At 40.3% G+C, this 19,277-nt stretch overlaps 1 protein-coding gene across 1 annotated transcript; it reads left to right on the top strand.

Annotated features, from left to right (window-relative positions):
* The first annotated feature begins 2,740 nt into the window (after positions 1-2,740).
* Positions 2,741-13,885, top strand: kcnv1 (potassium voltage-gated channel modifier subfamily V member 1). The gene is made up of 2 exons (XM_059955559.1): positions 2,741-4,487; positions 12,554-13,885. Exons 1-2 carry the CDS (start codon positions 3,545-3,547, stop codon positions 13,060-13,062), a joined length of 1,452 nt encoding a protein of 483 aa, XP_059811542.1. The 5' UTR covers positions 2,741-3,544; the 3' UTR covers positions 13,063-13,885.
* The last annotated feature ends 5,392 nt before the right edge of the window (positions 13,886-19,277 follow it).

Below are 19,277 nucleotides of genomic sequence, written 5' to 3'. Positions count from 1 at the left end.
GAATTACAGAAGTGGAATGCAAGCAAAACTTCTTTGACTCAGAGGAATGGGCTAAATGTTTGCTCAATATAATTTTTGAGTAAGAGCTGTCAGTGGAAGGTGTACAGATTGCTAATGAGTTGCCAAAATTGAATTTAGAAGATCAAAAGGTCAGCAGAATGGAATGCATAAAATAAAATTGGAGGCAATTAACAGTTAAAACAATGTTCTTTGGTATGTTTTTGTCACAGTGTGGAGGTATCATAACTCTTCTCCACAGCTTAAAATGTGGCATTAACATCTGCTCCATAACTGAAGCAGCCGAGCCATCTGGTGAGACAGATTTAAATTAACTTGTCCTTTGCAATTATTTTATAATACAAGATTTATGATTAGTGGGTATGAGACTTAAATGTTATCACTGACTTAGAGCACAAATCTACTATCTTATTGGTTTCTGGACAGCCTGAATCAATCAATGAACTCTTAACTGTGGTCTTAAATGGCTAGAATTTCCCAACATATTATGTTGGGAACTTTATAATTATGCACTTCAACATGTATATTACTGCAACTTTCTAAATTTTCTGTTGCTGTGCTTCAACTCAGCATAGTGTTAAGAAAGATGCTATTTACAGTTTGTTCAGTGTTTTCACTGTTTTCCGTTGAGTTACATCCTGTGACGAACTCAATAGTGTTTATCGTGCTTTTTTGGTTTTGCTTACTTCAATAAGCAATTGCAGGGTTACTTTACCTCTAAATTAACAGGATATTTGCAGTTTGGATCTAATATCGACTCTGTAGATCATGTTATGAAGAGTATCTGCTTTCTGGTTGCTGTTTTTTTTTGTCGCTGTTTAGTGCGATTTTAATCGGGACAGACCGGAGCTGCCGCCTGCAGACAACGAGAGACCTGGCTCTGCATTGAACCAAACTGAATATACCCAGAAGCTTCCAATGTCCTTTAGATTTGGAGTTTTGTATTCTGTGTTTCTTGCTCATTTTTCTTGCCGTTAACATGATTTTTTTTTTGCACGTTGGGTGATGATTTTCTTTAAACAGGATCTATGGTTTTCTTCGTTTCATGGCTGTGCGTGGGAAGACAAATCTGAGGGTTGTGTACTGCATACATACTTTGATAATACATGTTCTTTGAATCTCAATATGTTTGTTTCTGTCTATACAGATGAACACATGAAACACAAATTGTTTTCAAACAGAAGACAGTGGAGTTTTGGAGAGTGACAAGACTGGATGATACAAATATTAAAATGCAACTTGCTAACATTGGATAAACCAAAGCCTGAATGTACCTACAACTCCATTCATTCTTAAAAGTTAAATATTGCAGTTTGTGGTGAAACTCTTGGTCATGTGTTCAATGATTCAGTTGTTGTGCATTTCTAGGAAGGAATGGCATTTAGGAGTAGGAAAATAAGGCCTGTGCGATGACAGCTTCCTAAAATAAATCAATTAGACTTGCAGCACTGAAAACTCAGAGATGCTATTAAAACTCCCAACAACTTTTGAGAATTTGCAATATTGCATCTATAAAAGAAAATGTAACATTATGCATGTGACCTACCTTAAAGTTAGAAACATTGCCATGTCTTGCATCCACTGCAATTTGCTTATTACTTCTCTTCAGCTTCTGTGCTTTAGTTTCACTGCCCTACTTAACTATTTTCACAGCCTTTATTCCTTCATAACTTATTGAGATGATTTTAACTAGTTCTCAAGATATCAAATTTTCTCAATTATCTCTCATCTTTTCTTCCGCTCAATTCAGGACAGAGTCACGGCTGAAGGTTTAGTCCATCAATGATGATGAATCTGTTCCACATTTCCTCTTTTTGCTTGATTTGGCCAGGAACATATCTTTTTAAGTATTAATTTTGCTCTTGGATTCTTGTGATAACAATCTCTAAAATGCCTTCTCAGTCCACAAAGACAAATACTTTAAACACCTTGGGGGAAAGGGTAAATTGATATGGGTCACATTGCACACTTGGTATGAACATATTTCAATAAATTTGGAAGTTATTGGGGTTGATGGTAAATCATTGGCACTTGGAAAGTGGCATATCCCAAGTATTCAATTATTTTAAAGTTCGAATACTATGTAATGTATCATTCAAAGATGAGCAGTTCCGAAATGCGACAACCATGTAAGTCGGTGAAGAATCTTTTGCCAAGGAATACAATGGAACTGTAAACATACCTTTCTGAGTCAGCACACTGGAGATTTTTCAACAATCCTGGCTGAACATTAATTCTGTGTGTTCCAGTGAAATTACAAATGCAGCTCTGAAATGGCCCAACATAGCACTGAGATGCTTTAACATAGGTGCTTCAAAGCTGCACTGTAAAACTGAAATGTCCTGTGCTCCTGTTGGGCGAGAACTCCACTGCCTCAATCAGCATCCCATTTCACAGTAGCTGCCAGTAGCATAGCAGACCTTCACAATTTTCTTAAGGGTTTTAAGCCTTGAAAATAATTAGTTTGAACATCACTGGGGGGGGGGGGGGTTAATTTCGCTAAGTGTTTCATAGAATCTATTTTTGGATTTTAATGAGGGGAATAGCAGGTAGCTTTGATCCAGTGACCTGAGTACAGTCCTGACCTCTGTTCTTGTCTGCTTTCTGTTCACACATTCTGTCTGAGTCAATATGGGTTTCCCCCAAGCACTCCATATTCTAAAGGTAGGTTAATTGGCAGCTTTAACTTACCACAAGCATATGGATGGGAGAACAGGAGAAACAGGAGAAAATCTGCTGATGCTGGGAATCCCCTTCACATTGCAACATGTCAGTCCATGGGCACACTCAGGTTCAGGGAACAATGCCTCATATTCCATCTGGGTAGCCTCCAACTTGATGGCATGAACATTGATTTCTGGTAATTGCCCCCCCCCACCACTCCCCATTCCTGTTTTCCTCTCTCTGCTTATTTCCCTACCTGCCCATCACCTCCCTCTGGTGCTCTTCCTTTTTCCCTTTCTTCCATGGTCTTCTGTCCACTCCTATCAGATTTCCCCTTATCTAGCCCTTTATCCCCTTTACCAATCAACTTTCCAGCTCCTTACTTCACCCTGCCCCCCCCCAAGGTTTCACTTATCACCTCCCACAGTGTACTTCTTCCTCCACTCCCCCCACCTTCGTACTCCGACCTCCCCTTCCCTTCCTGTCCTGATGAAGGGTCTCAGCCTGAAACATCAATGGTTTCCTCTTTCCCATAGATACTGCCTGACCTGTTGAGTTCCTTCAGCATTCTGTGGATGAGAGAGTTGATGGGCATGTGAGACAAGATAGATTAAAGGAAATACTGTAGGGAGGAAATGGTATTGCACAGAAAAATGGTTTGATAGCTTGAATGACCTATACTATGTGATGAAGCATGAAGTGTCTATCATAACATATTTTAACTTTATTAGCATGTTCCAATTAAAATGTGAAAGGTAAATTTCAGTGATTGCCTTCCAATGTTATGAACAGCCATTTTCTATTAGAAAGTAATGATGATAACTCAGTTTAATTTTCAGGTCATCATCAATGAACATGTACCATGAAGTCTTCCAACTGTTCTTGGTTCGTTGAGCAAAATGAAGACCATGTTTCTGTCTTCTCTCTGGAATCCAGTGTATTTTGCAGTGAAGAGCACTTGAATAAAAATCCTTTAAACACCTTTATAATAAATGTTGGCGGCAGCAGATTCACTCTGTCACATGAAACTCTGTTGTGCTATCCTGAAACACGCTTGGGGAAGCTGGCTACATCTGAACAGGACTCTGTGCTGGATCTATGTGACGATGCCAACTTTGTGGACAATGAATATTTCTTTGATCGGAGTTCACAGACGTTTAAGTACATTATACATTATTACAAGACTGGAAAGCTGCATGTAAACGAAGAACTCTGTGCAATGTCATTTTTGCAGGAAATTGAGTACTGGGGAATAGATGAACTTAACATTGACATTTGCTGCCGAGAAAGATATTACAGGCGGAAAGAAATTAATGAAGCCTTAGATATAAAACGCGATACGGAATTGATTGAGAATGAAGAGGAAGATTTCTCTGGAGTGATTTGCGAAAAACTAAGACAGAAACTGTGGGTCATAATGGAAAAACCTGATTCTTCAAAGCTAGCTAAGACATTTGGAATCCTTTCTGTGGCATTTGTCCTCATTTCCATTGCAAATATGGCTGTCTTTTCTCTTGAATATAATGTACTGGATCCTCCCTTGTTGAATGCAGTCGAGTATATTTGCATAACTTGGTTCACTGCAGAGTATCTACTAAGATTCTTATGTGTGAAGAACAAGTGCAGATTTGTTAAGTGTTTGGTGAATGTTATTGACCTCATTGCTGTGGTCCCATTTTATATCACCATGCTGGTGGAGCAGCTTTATGGAGGTTCTACAGAACTGGAAAACGTTGGGAAAATTGTCCAGATTCTGAGATTAATGAGATCACTGCGCATGTTGAAACTTGGAAGACACTCAACAGGTAAGTTCCACATTTCATACACCGCCATTTAGTGCAAAGCTATTTCTAATAAGTACTCGTTTAATTTTTTTTAATTAATGCAGTTGCTTCATGAAATAATTTACAGTCTTTAAGCCTATTGATGGAAAAGTCTACAGTAAGTGGTGGATCAAGCCTGGTGCATCATAGGCAAAGTCCTCCCTGGCACTGTGCATATTGACAAGGAGTGCTGTGACAGGAAAGCAGTGCCCACCATCAAGGACCCTCACTATCCAGGCCACATTTCTTCAGCTTCAGGCATGAGGTACAGGAGCCTTGGGTTCAATACCACCAAGTTCATCTATAGTTATTATCCTACAACCAGCAACCCATCCTTCTTCTGCCAATTCAGAAAGGTCTCCCAATGCAGCCTTTCTCCCAGTTAGTCTGAAGATTGAGATCACAAGCCGTGAGGTAAAAGTTGATCTTGGCAAGCAATTAAAGTTCCCTGATTTCATCACATTGTCATTGACATGGTCACTCAGTCAGAAACCTCAAAGCAGGTGGTCACGGTAGAGCTGACAGTTCCTTGGGATTGAGGAGGAGTTTGAGCGTAAGGAAGCCAAATAAGGAGCTGGTAGAGCAGTGCCAGAGACAGGGGTGGAGGGCATGATGTGAGCTCATAGAGGTGGAGTGTAAAGGTTTTTCTGGCTGCTTGCTGTATAGAATCTGCTTACTTCTTGGCATTATGGTGGCTGCAAAGAAAATAGCCATCAGGACCATCACAGAGGCTGCTGAGAGAGTTTCCTGATGGCTGTGGATCAAGAGGTGTGGTCCATGGGCCATTGCTGCTGGAACATGCCAGAATCTGGCTGGGTCACCTGGGTGAGAGTGTCTGATGCTGGAAGTCCTGAAATATTCAATCACCCCAGGTTACCTCACTGATTATCCCTCCCAGAACATCCTAGGATGTACCTCTGCATCATGTTCGACCATACATGGAGTATTGTCTTTAGGTCTGATCATCTCTTTATAGGAAGTATGTGGAAGCTTTGGAGGGGGCACATAGGAGATCTACCAGGATACCGCTGGAATTAGAAAGCATGTCTTATGAAGAAAGGTTGAGCGACTTACGGCATTTCTCTTTGGAGAGAAAGGACTGAGAAGTGACTTGAGAAGATAGATGATATAAGATGATAAGAGGCATAGATAAAATGAATATCCAGACACATTTCCCAGTCCAGAAATGGCTAGCACAAGGGGCATACTTTTAAGATTTTGAGAGGAAAGTATAGAGCAGGATTCTTAAGGATGGGATCTACGAACATTTGGAGAAGTCCAATCTACTCATGGATTGTCAACATGGCTTTGTGAAGGGAAGATCGTACCTCACAAGCCTGATGGAATTTTTTGAAAAGGTATCAAAAGAAATTGATAAGATTAGGGCAGTGGATGTGGTCTACATGGACTTTAGCAAAGCATTTGACAAGGTCCCTCATGAGAGACTCATCCAGAAGGTCATGAGGCATGGGATAAGTGGAACCTTGGCTGTTTGGATAAAAAATTGGCTTAAAGGAAGAAAGCAGAGGGTAGTTGTGGAAGGAAAGTATTCTGCCTGGAGGTCGGTGACTAGTGGAGTACCATAGGGATCTGTCCTGGGACCCCGGCTATTTGTGATTTTTATAAATGACCTGGATGTAGAGACGGAAGGATGGGTGAGTAAGTTTGCGGATGACACGAAGATTGGAATAGTTGTGGATGGAGCTGTAGGTTGTTGAAGGTTACAAGAGGATATAGACAGGCTGCAGAGTTGGACAGAAAAATGGCAGATAGAGTTCAATCCAGACAAGTGTGAGGTGATGCATTTTGGAAGGACAAACCAGAAGACTGAGTACAGGATTAATACTTAAGAGTGTGGATGAACAAAACGACCTTGGGGTTCAAATCCATACATCCCTCAAGGTCGCTGCACAGGTTGATAGGGTAGTTAAGAAGGCCTATGGGATACTGGGCTTCATTAAAAGGGGGATTGAGTTCAAGAGTAGACAGGTCATGTTGCAACTCTACAAATCTCTGGTGAGACCGCACAGTATTGTATTCAGTTCTGATCACATTATAAGAAGGATGTAGAAGCTATGGAGAGGGTGCAGAGGAGATTTACCAGGATGTTGCCTGGTTTGGAGAACAAGCCATATGAAGCAAGGTTAGCAGAGCTGGGACTTTTCTCTTTGGAGCGTAGAAGAATGAGAGGGGACTCAATAGAGGTCTACAAGATTATGAGAGGCATAGATAGGGTGGATAGTCAGTACCTGTTTCCCAGGGCATGAATAGCAAACACCAGAGGGCATATGTACAAAATTAAGGGAGGGAAGTTTAGGGGAGACATCAGGAGTAAGTTTTTTACACAGAGGGTTGTGAGTGCCTGGAGTGACTTGCCAGGGATGGTGGTGGAGGCTAAAACATTAGGGGTATTTAAGAGCCTCTTGGACAGGCAAATGGGTGAAAGAAAAATGGAGGGTTATGGGGTAGTGTGGGTTTAGTACTTTTTTTAAAGGACTATATGGGTCGGCACAACATGGAGGGCTGAAGGGCCTGTATTGTGCTGTAGTGTTCTATGGTTCTCTCTAAGGGATGTCAGAGGCAGGATTTTTAGACAGGCAGTGGTAGGAGTGTGGAACATGCTGCCAGGGTAGGCTAGAAGCAGATACATTAGGAGCATTTAAGAAATTCTTAGATAGGCTCATAAATGAAAGAAAAATGAGGGGCTCTGTGGCAGGGAAAGGTTAGATTGATCTTAGAGTAGGTTAAAAGATCAGCACTGTATTGTGGGCCTATAGTATTATATGTTCTGTGTTCCAGTCTTAAAAAACCTACAAGGTAGTCAATATAAGAAACATTCCAATTGAAAAGGAATAGAATGTAAGTTTTCTCCACAGAAATAAAACCAATGACCACAGAAAATGAGTATGCAAGTGAACAGCTGAACATTCTGCAGGCAGGAAACCTCTCATTTCTATAAGCTATAGGTGAAGTATTAGGCCATTTGACCCATCAAGTCTGCTCCGCCATTTCATCATGGCTGATCTATTTCCCTCTCAGCCCTAACCTCCTGCCTTCTCCCTTTATCCCTTCCTGCTCTGACTAATCGAGTATCTATCAACTTCTGCCTTAAGTATACTCAATGACTTGACTTCCACAGATGCCTGTAGCAAAGAATTCCACAGATTCACCCACTCTGGCTAAGGTTCCAAATAAACATCCCTCTATTCTGAAGCTGTGCCCTTTGGTCTTAGACCCCGCCACCATAGGAAACATCCTCTCCACATCCGCTCTATCGAGATCTTTCTACATTCAACAAATTTTAATGAGATTCCCTCCCATTTTTCTAAATTCCAGTGAGTACTGGCCTAGAGCCATCAAGCACTCCTCATATAAGACTTCCAATCTCAAAATCAATTGGGTGAATCTCATTTCAAACAAGGTCAAACTCCTAAAGTTCCTGGAGGTCACTTAGCCTTCATGACTAATTCATATCACATCTACTTCCATATTAACCTTTGTTCTGAGAGCTCACTTGGGCAAAACATGGACGGTTGCTTGTGGAAGCAAAAAGTATTTGAGCCTTTAATTAACGGTTTCAATGTACTCATCCTTTACAAAGATTGCTACAAGTTAATGCGCACATGGGAAAATGATGGGTCATTTCAACAAATGATCCATTTTTTGCTATATGGATACATAACTCATTAAAATATACAGCAATTTTAAATTTCTTGACTAAATAAATCTGGAGTGAATCTTTCTGTTGACTAGGCTTTCTAAAACCAGTTGTCAGACTCCTATAACAAGAGATCAGCTATGTTGGAGTTTGAAGGGAAGAAACCTCTTCACACAGGATTAGGAATCGTTGGAGCTCCCTTCTTCAGAGGGTTCAAAGATCCTTCATCAGGTGTGGAAAAAGTAGATGAGAAGTTTAGTCCTAATGAAGGGTCGCAACCCAAAACCTCAACTGCTTATTCATTTCCATAGATGCTGCCTGAACTGCTGAGTTTCTCCAGCATTTTGTATGTTTTGTCTTGCATTTCCAGCATTTCCAGATTTTCTTGTGTTTGGAAAGCAAGTCAGTTTTTAGTACCATATGAGCTAGAAAAAGGGGAAATATCCCAAACAGGGTGAGACCAAATTCAAGTTTCAAGATTTAAGATTGTTTATTATCAAGTTGAAGTTTAATTGTCATTCAACCATACATGAATATCATGAATACAGCTAAACAAAACAGCATTACTCCAGGGCCAAGGTGCAAAACACAGAACCAACAGTCACACACAGCACAGTGCAACACGCATATAGCACATATAAGATATCAGAATAATAGTCACACAAAAAATACAAAAATATATATAAATATAAAAGAAATCCTATAAAACACAATGTACAAGTATCTGTCTTACATATATACAAACCCCATTTCCAGAAAAGTTGGGATATTTTCCAAAATGCAATAAAAAAAAATCTGTGATATGTTAATCCACGTGAACCTTTATTTAACTGACAAAAGTACAAAGAAAAGATTTTCAATAGTTTTACTGACCAACATAATTGTATTTTGTAAATATACACAAATTTAGAATTTGATGGCTGCAAAACACTCAACAAAAGTTGGGACAGAGGCATGTTTACCATTGTGTTACATCACCTTTCCTTTTAATAACACTTGTTAATCGTTTTGGAACTGAGGATACTAATTGTAGTAGATTTGCAATCAGAAATTTTGTCCATTCTTGCTTGGTATAAGACTTCAGCTGCTCAACAGTCCGTGGTCTCCGTTGTCTGATTCTCCTCTTCATGATGCACCATACATTTTCAATAGGAGATAGATCTGGACTGGCAGCAGGCCAGTCAAGCACACTCACTCTGTGTCTACAAAGCCACGCTGTTGTAGCCTGTGCAGAATGTGGTCTGGCATTGTCTGCTGAAATAAGTATGGACGCCCCGGGAAGAGACTTCGCCTTGATGGCAACATATGTCTCTCTAAAATCCTAATATATGCCTCAGAGTCAATGGTACGTTCACATACAAGCAACTCACCCATGCCGTGGGCACTGATGCACCCCCCATACCATCACAGATGTTGGCTTTTGCACCTTTCACTGATAACAATCAGGATGGTCGTTTTCATCTTTGGCACGGAGAACTCGACGGCCATTTTTTTCCGAAAACTAGCTGAAACGTGGACTCATCTGACCATAGCACACGGTTCTGCAGTCTTTCAGTCCATCTGGGATGAGCTCGGGCCCAGAGAATTCGCCAGCGTTTCTGCATAGAGTTGATGTTTGGCTTCCTCCTTGTGTAATACAGTTTCAAGTTGCATTTCTGGATGCAGCGACGGACTGTGTTAAGTGACAATGGTTTTCTGAAGTTCTCCCGAGCCCAGGTGGCTATAATTGTCACAGTAGCATGACGGTTTCTTAGGTAGTGCCGCCTGAGGGCTCAAAGATCACGCGCATTCAACAGTGGTTTCTGACCTTGCCCTTTACGCACTGAGATGTCTCTGAATTCTCTGAATCTTTTCACAACATTATGTACTGTAGATGTTGAAAGTCCTAAATTCTCTGCAATCTTGCGTTGAGAAATGTTCCTTTTGAACTGACAAACAATTCTCTCATGAATTTTGGCACAAAGGAGTGAGCCAAGACCCATCCTTGCTTGCAAAGACTGAGCCTTGATGAACGCTACTTTTATACCCAGTCATGATGCCTCACCTGCTACCAATTAGCCTGCTTAATGTGGAGTCTTCCAAACCGGTGTTACTTGAATATTCTGTGCACTTTTCAATCTTATTTTAACTCTGTCCCAACTTTTGTTGAGTATGTTGCAGCCATCAAATTCTAACTTTGTGTATATTTACAAAATACAATTAAGTTGGTCAGTAAAACTATTAAAAATCTTTTCTTTGTACTTTTGTCAGTTAAATAAAGGTTCATGTGAATTAACATATCACAGATTTTTGTTTTTATTATATTTTGGAAAATATCCCAACTTTTCTGGAAATGGGGTTTGTAGATAGATAGACATTGAATGTACATAAAGTGATGTTGGGTCATGTGTTTGTAGTGGTGGTAAATCAAAAGCATAATGTAACAGATCAGATCGTACTGAAGGTAGAATATTTCTGATTATCTTGATTAAAATAATACTGTACATCAAGTGAGCTTCAAATCAAAAGCAGCATAGTCACAGCAGATTGACTATTAAAATATACTTTGCTGTTCACTTTGTAGACTTAAATGTCTATCTTTTTTGATAACAGAGCAGACTAAATGTTTTGTCTTGCCCTCAAGGTAATTAGCCAATGTATTACACAGTATGGCAATCATGCAATGGTCTTCCTCTGCTCCACTGAGTGCAGTGTGTGGCAGGAGACAGGGCTAATTGGATAATTAAACACATCAGCCAAGTATAAGAGCATCCAATTAGTATCAGTGATATGAGAGATTTTTTACTATGTATGAGGGTGATTATAAACATGGAGAATCATTTTGCGAGGAATTATTTGCTCGATTTGCACAGCTGTTAAATCACAAGAATGGAGTACCATCAGCAACTGCTTTGGCTCCATTTTATTAATACTGCACTCCTCCATTTAGCTTTCATTTTTAGAAAGAAACTCTCACTGAAAATCGTACCTTGCATACAAATGTATTGGGAGTCATAACTCCAGGGTTTAATTTGGATTTCCTTCATTTTCTCTGTACTGGCAATGGGTACGTTATAGAACTAATGTTCACTTGGAGTTAGTCTTGTCCCAAATCTGTAGGTGAAGTTGAGTAATTGCAAGAGAAGGTACAGCAAGCATGGAGGGAAATCTGAACAAAACAGCTGTTTATAAAAATTTCTGTCAAAGCCGGCCACAGTCCTCAAAGTGGAATACTGCTGCCATTTTCGAAAGACTTTCAATTCTGTTTCATAATTACTACTTATATGTAAATAAATATAATTGATTAACTCAAGTATTACAATTTTGTAATAACAATTATACAGAGGGGTATGGATCAGGTGTAAGTCGATGGGACAAGGCAGAATAATATTTCAGCATGGACTAGATGGGCTGAAGGGTCTGTTTCTGTGCTCTATGACTCAATGATATGTTTATAATCCTGAATGCCAGGAACATTAAGGATATTTACACAAGGTATTAAAAAACCTATCTATTCACAATCCAGCAAATTCACAGTGAACATACCGTTACAAAAGATAAAATTCTGAACAGCTAAAACTGCTCAACAGATTGGGACATATAGTAGGACATCAATCTGACAGAAACTTCTGAATTATCTGGGATGTAGTGGGGTATCGATTGGCCGGGTACTATTGAATTATCTGGGATGTAGTGGGACATCGATCGGACGGGTAATATTGAATTATCTGGGATGTAGTGGGACATCGATTGGCCGGGTACTATTGAATTATCTGGTATGTAGTGGGGTATCGATTGGCCGGGTACTATTGAATTATCTAGGATGTAGTGGGACATCGATCGGATGGGTACTATTGAATTATCTGGGATGTAGTGGGGCATCGATCAGACGGGTACTATTGAATTATCTGGGATGTAGTGGAGTATCGATCGGACGGGTACTATTGAATTATCTGGGGTGTAGTGGGACATCGATCGGACGGGTACTATTGAATTATCTGGGATATAGTGGAGTATCGATCGGACGGGTACTATTGAATTATCTGGGGTGTAGTGGGACATCGATCGGACGGGTACTATTGAATTATCTGGGATGTAGTGGGGTATCGATCGGATGGGTGCTATTGAATTATCTGGGGTGTAGTGGGACATCGATCGGACGGGTATATTGAATTATCTGGGATGTAGTGGGGTATTGATTGGACGGGTATATTGAATTATCTGGGGTGTAGTGGGACATCGATCGGACGGGTATATTGAATTATCTGGGATGTAGTGGAGTATTGATCGGACGGGTATATTGAATTACCTGGGATGTAGTAGGATATCGATGGGCTGTGTTCTATTGAATTAACTGGCATAATTTATGGAATGTTGGATCTTCACTGGCATATTATTGTTCATTTTACAGGTCTGAAATCTCTAGGAATGACAATTGCTCTCTGTTATGAAGAAGTTGGCCTTCTTCTACTTTTCCTCTCTGTGGGAATTTCCATCTTCTCGACAGTGGAGTATGCTGTGGAGCACAGCGTCCCAGGCACGACGTTCTCTAGTGTTCCCTGTGCATGGTGGTGGGCAACAACCTCCATGACCACTGTTGGCTATGGAGATATCCGACCTGAAACCACCAGTGGGAAGATAATTGCCTTTTTATGTATTTTGACAGGTATCCTGGTCTTGTCACTGCCCATAGCTATTATAAATGATAGGTTTTCTAATTGCTACATCACCCAGAAGATGAAAGAGGCAGCCCTTCGACACCATGACGCTCTGAAGAAGCTCACCAAAAATTCAGCATTCGATTCAGTTGCCAACGTTAACTTGCGAGATATTTATGCTCGCAGCATTATGGAAATGTTACGGATCAAGAACAGGGAAAGAGCCAGCACCCGAAGCAGTGCTGGAGATGACATATGGTGACCTGCCTGGTTGTGCTTTCTCTTGTTAATTAATCTAGTGGATAACTCCAAACTAGCAAAAGCTGCAGTACTTCAAAACTGCATGTGGCTGCTCGTTACACTGATATGAAAATGAAATTTTACATACATAGTTTTATTTATTATTGATTTCAGTTCAGGTCTCAGCAAGAAGATATAATTCACAATACTGGTGTGTCTAATGATACTGAGTTGATAGAAACCAGCCAGCTCAATGCCTGTTCACATTCACAAGGTCCTGGATTCTGTTGACAGATACGGAAATAGTTTTGGCTTTTCACAAGACCACTCTTTGCAGGCTGACATACCTGTTAATGCATACCTGAGGAAATGGCAGTGCCCCTCAAATTTACAACATAGATATTTTGACCTTTAAAACTGTTCCGCCTTGAAGGCTAGGGTGGCTTAAGTGAAAATGACATGGTTATTGAGATGTCTGCCCATTCGATTAAATAGATCGGTACTATTTATTGTGTCTATTATTTATTTTTTTTAATAAACATTGTCAGCAATGTACTTTGATGCCTTTGAATCAAATATTTTTAGAAACTAGTAATTACTGGAAGAGGATTTTGTATTAGATTTTATAAGACAGCACAGATAACTAAGGTGAATGCACTACAGGCTATCTGTCTTTTTCTGTGGTCGCTGAATACTAATGTTAAACCTCAACCAAATACTGTAAATAAATTATCCAAGAGCTAATTTCAGCATGTAAAAGCTCTGTTCAGGTTGGAGCATGTATTAGAATTTGCAAAATTGAACAATGTTTAAACTATTGTTAGATTGGCTGTTAAGCATATGTAACCTCCAGAAGTGTTTTCCATGATCTGAATAAAGTGATTAATTAGTGCTTACTACTGTCTGCTGAAAGCAATAGGGAAGAGTTTTCTCAGCAAAGGAGGATAAGCTGCAGACCAAATGAAGTTGGATAGATATTTCAAACTTGTATCTGTCATAAAGAACCTCATCATGCAGCATTTAAAGGGCATCAGAAAATGACATGGTAATGGTCTCTTCTGACAAAAGGGATTTACCTATATTCTTAAGTTAAAAAACTAATCTTATTCTGTATTCAATGTGATGATTTCTCATTGACACTGAGAAAAATATAAAGTTTATAAAATTATATTTATCACTGCTTCTGAAAGCCTCAAGCAAACCAGCAGTAAAATATCTGCCTTCCAGGACTACCTAGTGGATTAGATTATATTTATTTATAAATCATATGTGGTTGAGGGCTCCATTAGTCAGGGCTGACCATGGATGTTGCATCCTGGCTGTCTAGGTACACAAGTCTGGGCAGTACAATATGGAGAGCAAGCTGTTGCCCATGTATCAAGCTCCCCACCTCCATGCACCTGATGTACTCAAAGGAACGGCAGAGACCGATACAGTTTGGTGCCAGCAGCGTTGCAGGAGTGGCCAGTCAGTGTTGAACTCAGTGTAGGACTGCCTTTGGGACTCCAGCTCCTGATGTTTCACTCGGTGTCTACACCTGAAGCCTTACCCGTGAGCGGATATAGCCACAAGGCAGCAGAGGGTTGAGATCAGAGTTTTCCTTCTCCTGGATGAGCTACCAACCATGGCTGATGAGCCCTATCTGGCTGAAGCAACTGGTTTTATGTGGCCAGTAACCCGCCTTTGCCCCTTCTGCTATCAGTAGAAATGGTTCCTCTAGGCTTAGTAGCTAAGACACACATAAAGGCCAGGAGCTGGACTTTGTTGTCAGAGGCTATTTGAGGTGCATGCCATGGGAACATTTAATAGGTATGGGCACTTATCCCAATACCATCGCTGGTTATAGTAACCTTAAGGAACCTATGCACGTATGTATGTTGAAGCATACAGTGAAATGCAATGCATGCATTAATATACAGCCAGCGGCATCCTGCAAGTGTCACTACATAATCAAGTGCTAACGTAACATGGCCACGATAAATAATAAATAGAAGCAAGAGTATTCTATTCAATCCCTCATATCCTGCCCATCGATCAATTGGATTGTGACTGATTTTATTTTTAACCACAAAAGCACTCTCCTGTCTCCTGTATTAACCCCATTTCCCATGAATCTATTCATCTGTCTTAAATATGCCGAGTGAATGAACCCCCGTAGCTCCCCTGGATAGTGAGTTCCAAAGATCATCTGTTTCATAAGCTGTGAAAAATTTAGGATAAATTTTACCATTTCACCCAAAAATTGGAGGTCAACATGTGATAGAGAGCACACTGACATATGGAATATATCGACGGACGGAGTTGAGGAGAAACTGTTTTTCCCAGAGAGTGGTGAATCTGTGGAATTCTCTGCCCAGGGAAGCAGTTGAGGCTTCCTCACTAAATATATTTAAGAAACAGTTAATTTTTACATAGTAAGAGAATTAAGGATTATGGGGAAAAGGCAGGTAGTTGGAGCTGAATTTACGGACAGATCTGCCATGATCTTATTGAATGGCGGGTCAGGCTCGATCTGCTGAATGGCCTACTCCTGCTCCTATTTCTTATGTTCTAATGTTTGTTCTTATGGAGTGACAGTGTGGTACTCTCACTGCAGCAAGACAGATCACAAAGCACTCCAATGAGTGATTAGACGGCTCAGCACTTCATTGGGACTCATCTACCAGACTGGAAACAACCTAGAACTCTCGAAGCCTATGGCATGTTTGTAGCATCATTAAATACCCATCCCATCCTGAACACTGGCTATTCAACCTCCTGCCATCTGGTTGGAGATGCAGAAACATCTTAGCCAAAACAATTAGATTGAAATACAGCCTCTTCCTGAGGGCTGGCGGACAGATGAATAACGTTACACCACGGCTTGTGAATGGCCTTTGAGTGGGATGGACTGCCCAAATCACTTGTTGCATGTAAATATGGGCATTATTTTTCTTAATTAAACTGTACCGCATGCTTTGTAAATATCTCTTTTGCATGGACTGGAGTAGCACTACAATCTCATTATCTTGAGCAGTGACAACAAAGTTCTATTCTGTCTGGGTGAAGAAATCATTTTTCACCTCTGTAAGGAATGTGAACCCCTCCCTCCACCCCAGGTGCTAGATACCCCAGCCAATGGAAACCAACTCCACATCTCCCCTGTCAAGGTACCTAAGGTTTAACTGCAATCAAGTACATGGAAATGGCTGGGATTAGGAGTAGATGCAGAGGTCCTAAAGTGTGTACAGCCAATAAAGTACTTCTTGAAGCACAATCCCCTTTGTAATCTAGACAACACAAGATACAGATTGAACTCCCACAAATGTCATTAAGGTGAGAAAATAATCTACTTGCTAATTGAAGGATAATTATTAGCCAGCACACCACAAATATATCCCTTGATCTTCTTCAGAGTAATGCTTCAAGACCACTTTCATTCACATGAAAATGGATCAGATGATCAATTGAAGACTACTGTAATTAATATTGCTTCAAAGCACTTCTTTACAGATAAACTGCTTGATTCAACCTCCTGCTATCGCAGCAACCTCAAAGGCTTATCCCTAAAGTTAAGCAGGTTGTTTGATATCTTGGTCTCTTCAATGATGCTTTTGCATCAAGTCTGTTATCACTCAGCCCAGAAGTCAGAATGTCACGTTGCAGTTCTACGAGAAGTTGCTGAGTCACCTTGTGTTCAGCTGGGAGTAGACTGCTGTAGGAACGATATCATTATGTTGGAAAGAGTACAAAGGAGATTTACAAGGATGTTTCCTGGACTCAAAGGACTGGGCTATGGAAAGAAGCTGAACAGGTTGAAACTTTATTCATTTGAGTGTAACAAAATGACTGATGTTATAGAGATTATAAAATCACAGGCAGATAGGGTCATAAAGAAAGCTTCTGGCACGTTGGCCTTCATAAATCAAAGAACTGAATACAGGAGATGGGATGTCATGTTGAAGTTGTATAAGACTTTGGTGAGGCCTAATTTGGGGAATAGTGTGAAGTTTTCATTACCCGCCTACTGGAAGGATGTAAATGAGGTTGAAAGAGTACAGAGAAAATTTAAAAGGATGTTACCAAGTCTGGAGGGCCTGAGTTATAAGGAAAGATTAAATAGGTTAGGACTTCATTCCTTAGAACATTGAAGATTGAGAGGAGATTTAATAGAGGTATATAAAATTATGAGGGGTATAGATAGGGTAAATGCAAGCAGGCTTTTTCCACTGAGCTTGGGTGGAACTACAACCAGAGATCATGACTTAAGGGTGAAATGCAAAACGTTTAAGGGGAACATGAGGGGAAATGTCTTCACTTAAAAGGTTGTGAGAGCTCAATGTCAACATTTAAGTCAACTTTGGATAGGTACATGGATGGTAGGGACGAGGGAGGGCTATGGTCCTCATGCAGGTTGCTGGGAGTAGTCAGATTAAATGGTTTTGGCATGGACTAGATGGGCCGAAGGGCTGGTTTTTGTGCTGTACTTTTCTATGACTGTGACTCTTTAGGAGGCATAGATAGGTGAAAACAGTCTTTCTTCAGGACTGGGAGTCAAGGCTTAGTGTGCTTAGGTCTGTCATGCAAAGGGGAGAGATTTAATAGGAACCTGAGGGGCAACATCTTCCATAGATGGAACGAGCTGCCAGAGGAAGTAGCTGAGGCAGGTGCATGAACAACATTGGACAGGTAAACGGATAGGAAAGGTTTGGAAGGATACAGACCAAACTCAGGTAAATGGGACTTGCATCGATAGGAATCTTGGTCGGCATTGACTAGTTGAGTTGAGGGGTTTGTTTCCTGTATAACTGTATGACTCTATTCCATCCTCAAGAAAGGTCTCAGCCCAGAACATTAACTGTTTATTCATTACCATTGACACTGCATAAACTGCTGGGTTTGGTATGTAATACACTAAAAGGTCTATAGAACTTATTAATTCTGGGAGATAGAATAAAACTAAATTATGCTGCAGCAGGGAGAAGCTGAGATATGGTCATGGGGCCATGGAGAGATTTGCATCATCAGTAAAAGTAATCTTGAAGAACAATGGTGAGTGATCATGACTGATTTCTGCGTAGCTCAATGCTTTTGCTGTTAAAATTTTACAAAATCATCCTATGAAGGTTAGTCATTGTTTTTATATTCTCTTTACCAGTTTAAATTTGAGAGGTTGCTTAAAAGTGGCCAATCTAGTATTGTCCACATTACTTTCTCACTTGGATCAGAAACATCCACTTCGTGCCATACATGAAATGAAGGGATAATTTAGTCCAGGAGCGAGATCTGCTCAGCAGAGCAAGTGACAAATATGGCTGAATTAGTTACCCAGGTAACTGACCTCCCAGACCTCATTCAAATGGTGGCTTAATTTGAAAGTAACAAAATAATCTGTTTGCACTGCACAATTTCTTCCCAAAATGAAAATTGGAATTGATCTTTGAGAGGTCAACCTAGAAACCGGGTCAATTAATGTCCAATTATTATGTGCAAATCACACATAAAGTCAATCATTTCCACAGCAAGAGACTGAGACCTTACTGTATATTTACTATTCCCATCAATGTGCCTCATGCTTTCCTAGTGTCAAGACTATATATGCAATTCTATGTCATGACTATGTATGCAATTCTATTTTCAACATGAATTTGAGCTCCAAGGTGCAACCTATGATTTTTAGTGAGCATTCACACCAAAATAGCTGAAGAAATTTGTCCTGTCCCCTAAAGCTCTCACTAATTTTTATAGATGCACTGTACAAAGCATTCTTCTAGGGTGCAACACAACTTGGTATGGAAGTTGTCCTGTCCAAGGCCGGAAGAAGCTGCAGAAGATCGTGAACATAGCCCAGCACATCACACAAACCAATCTTCCATCCTTGGACTCACTTTACACCACACGCTGTCAGAGCAATGTTGCCAGGATAATCAAGGACACGACCCACCCAGTCAACACACTTTTTGTCCCTCTTCCCTCTGGGAGAAGGTTCAGGAGCTTGAAGATTCATACGGCCAGATTCAGGAACAGCTTCTTTCCAACTGTGATAAGACTGCTGAACGGATCCTGACCTGGATCTGGGCCATACCTTCCAAATATCCGGACCTGATTTGTACTTCCTAACTTTCCCTTTTCTATTTTCTAATTATGATTTATAATTAAAATTTTTATTATATTTACTTCAATTTGTACTTCAGGGAGCGCAAAGTGCAGAATCAAGTATCACTGTGATGATTGTACACTCTAGTATCAATTGTTTGG

Source organism: Hypanus sabinus, chromosome 1 (assembly GCF_030144855.1).
Source record: "Hypanus sabinus isolate sHypSab1 chromosome 1, sHypSab1.hap1, whole genome shotgun sequence".
Lineage (NCBI taxonomy): Eukaryota > Metazoa > Chordata > Chondrichthyes > Myliobatiformes > Dasyatidae > Hypanus > Hypanus sabinus.
Note: the sequence above shows the minus strand (reverse complement) of the source record. Positions and strands in the feature narration are given on the sequence as shown.

Excerpts from the sequence above, each read along its gene's own strand:
- kcnv1 (XM_059955559.1), top strand. The coding sequence starts at position 3,545 with ATGAAGTCTTCCAACTGTTCTTGGTTCGTTGAGCAAAATGAAGACCAT. Across the intron at positions 4,488-12,553 it reads ACTTGGAAGACACTCAACAG|GTCTGAAATCTCTAGGAATG; the intron begins GTAAGTTCCACA and ends TTCATTTTACAG.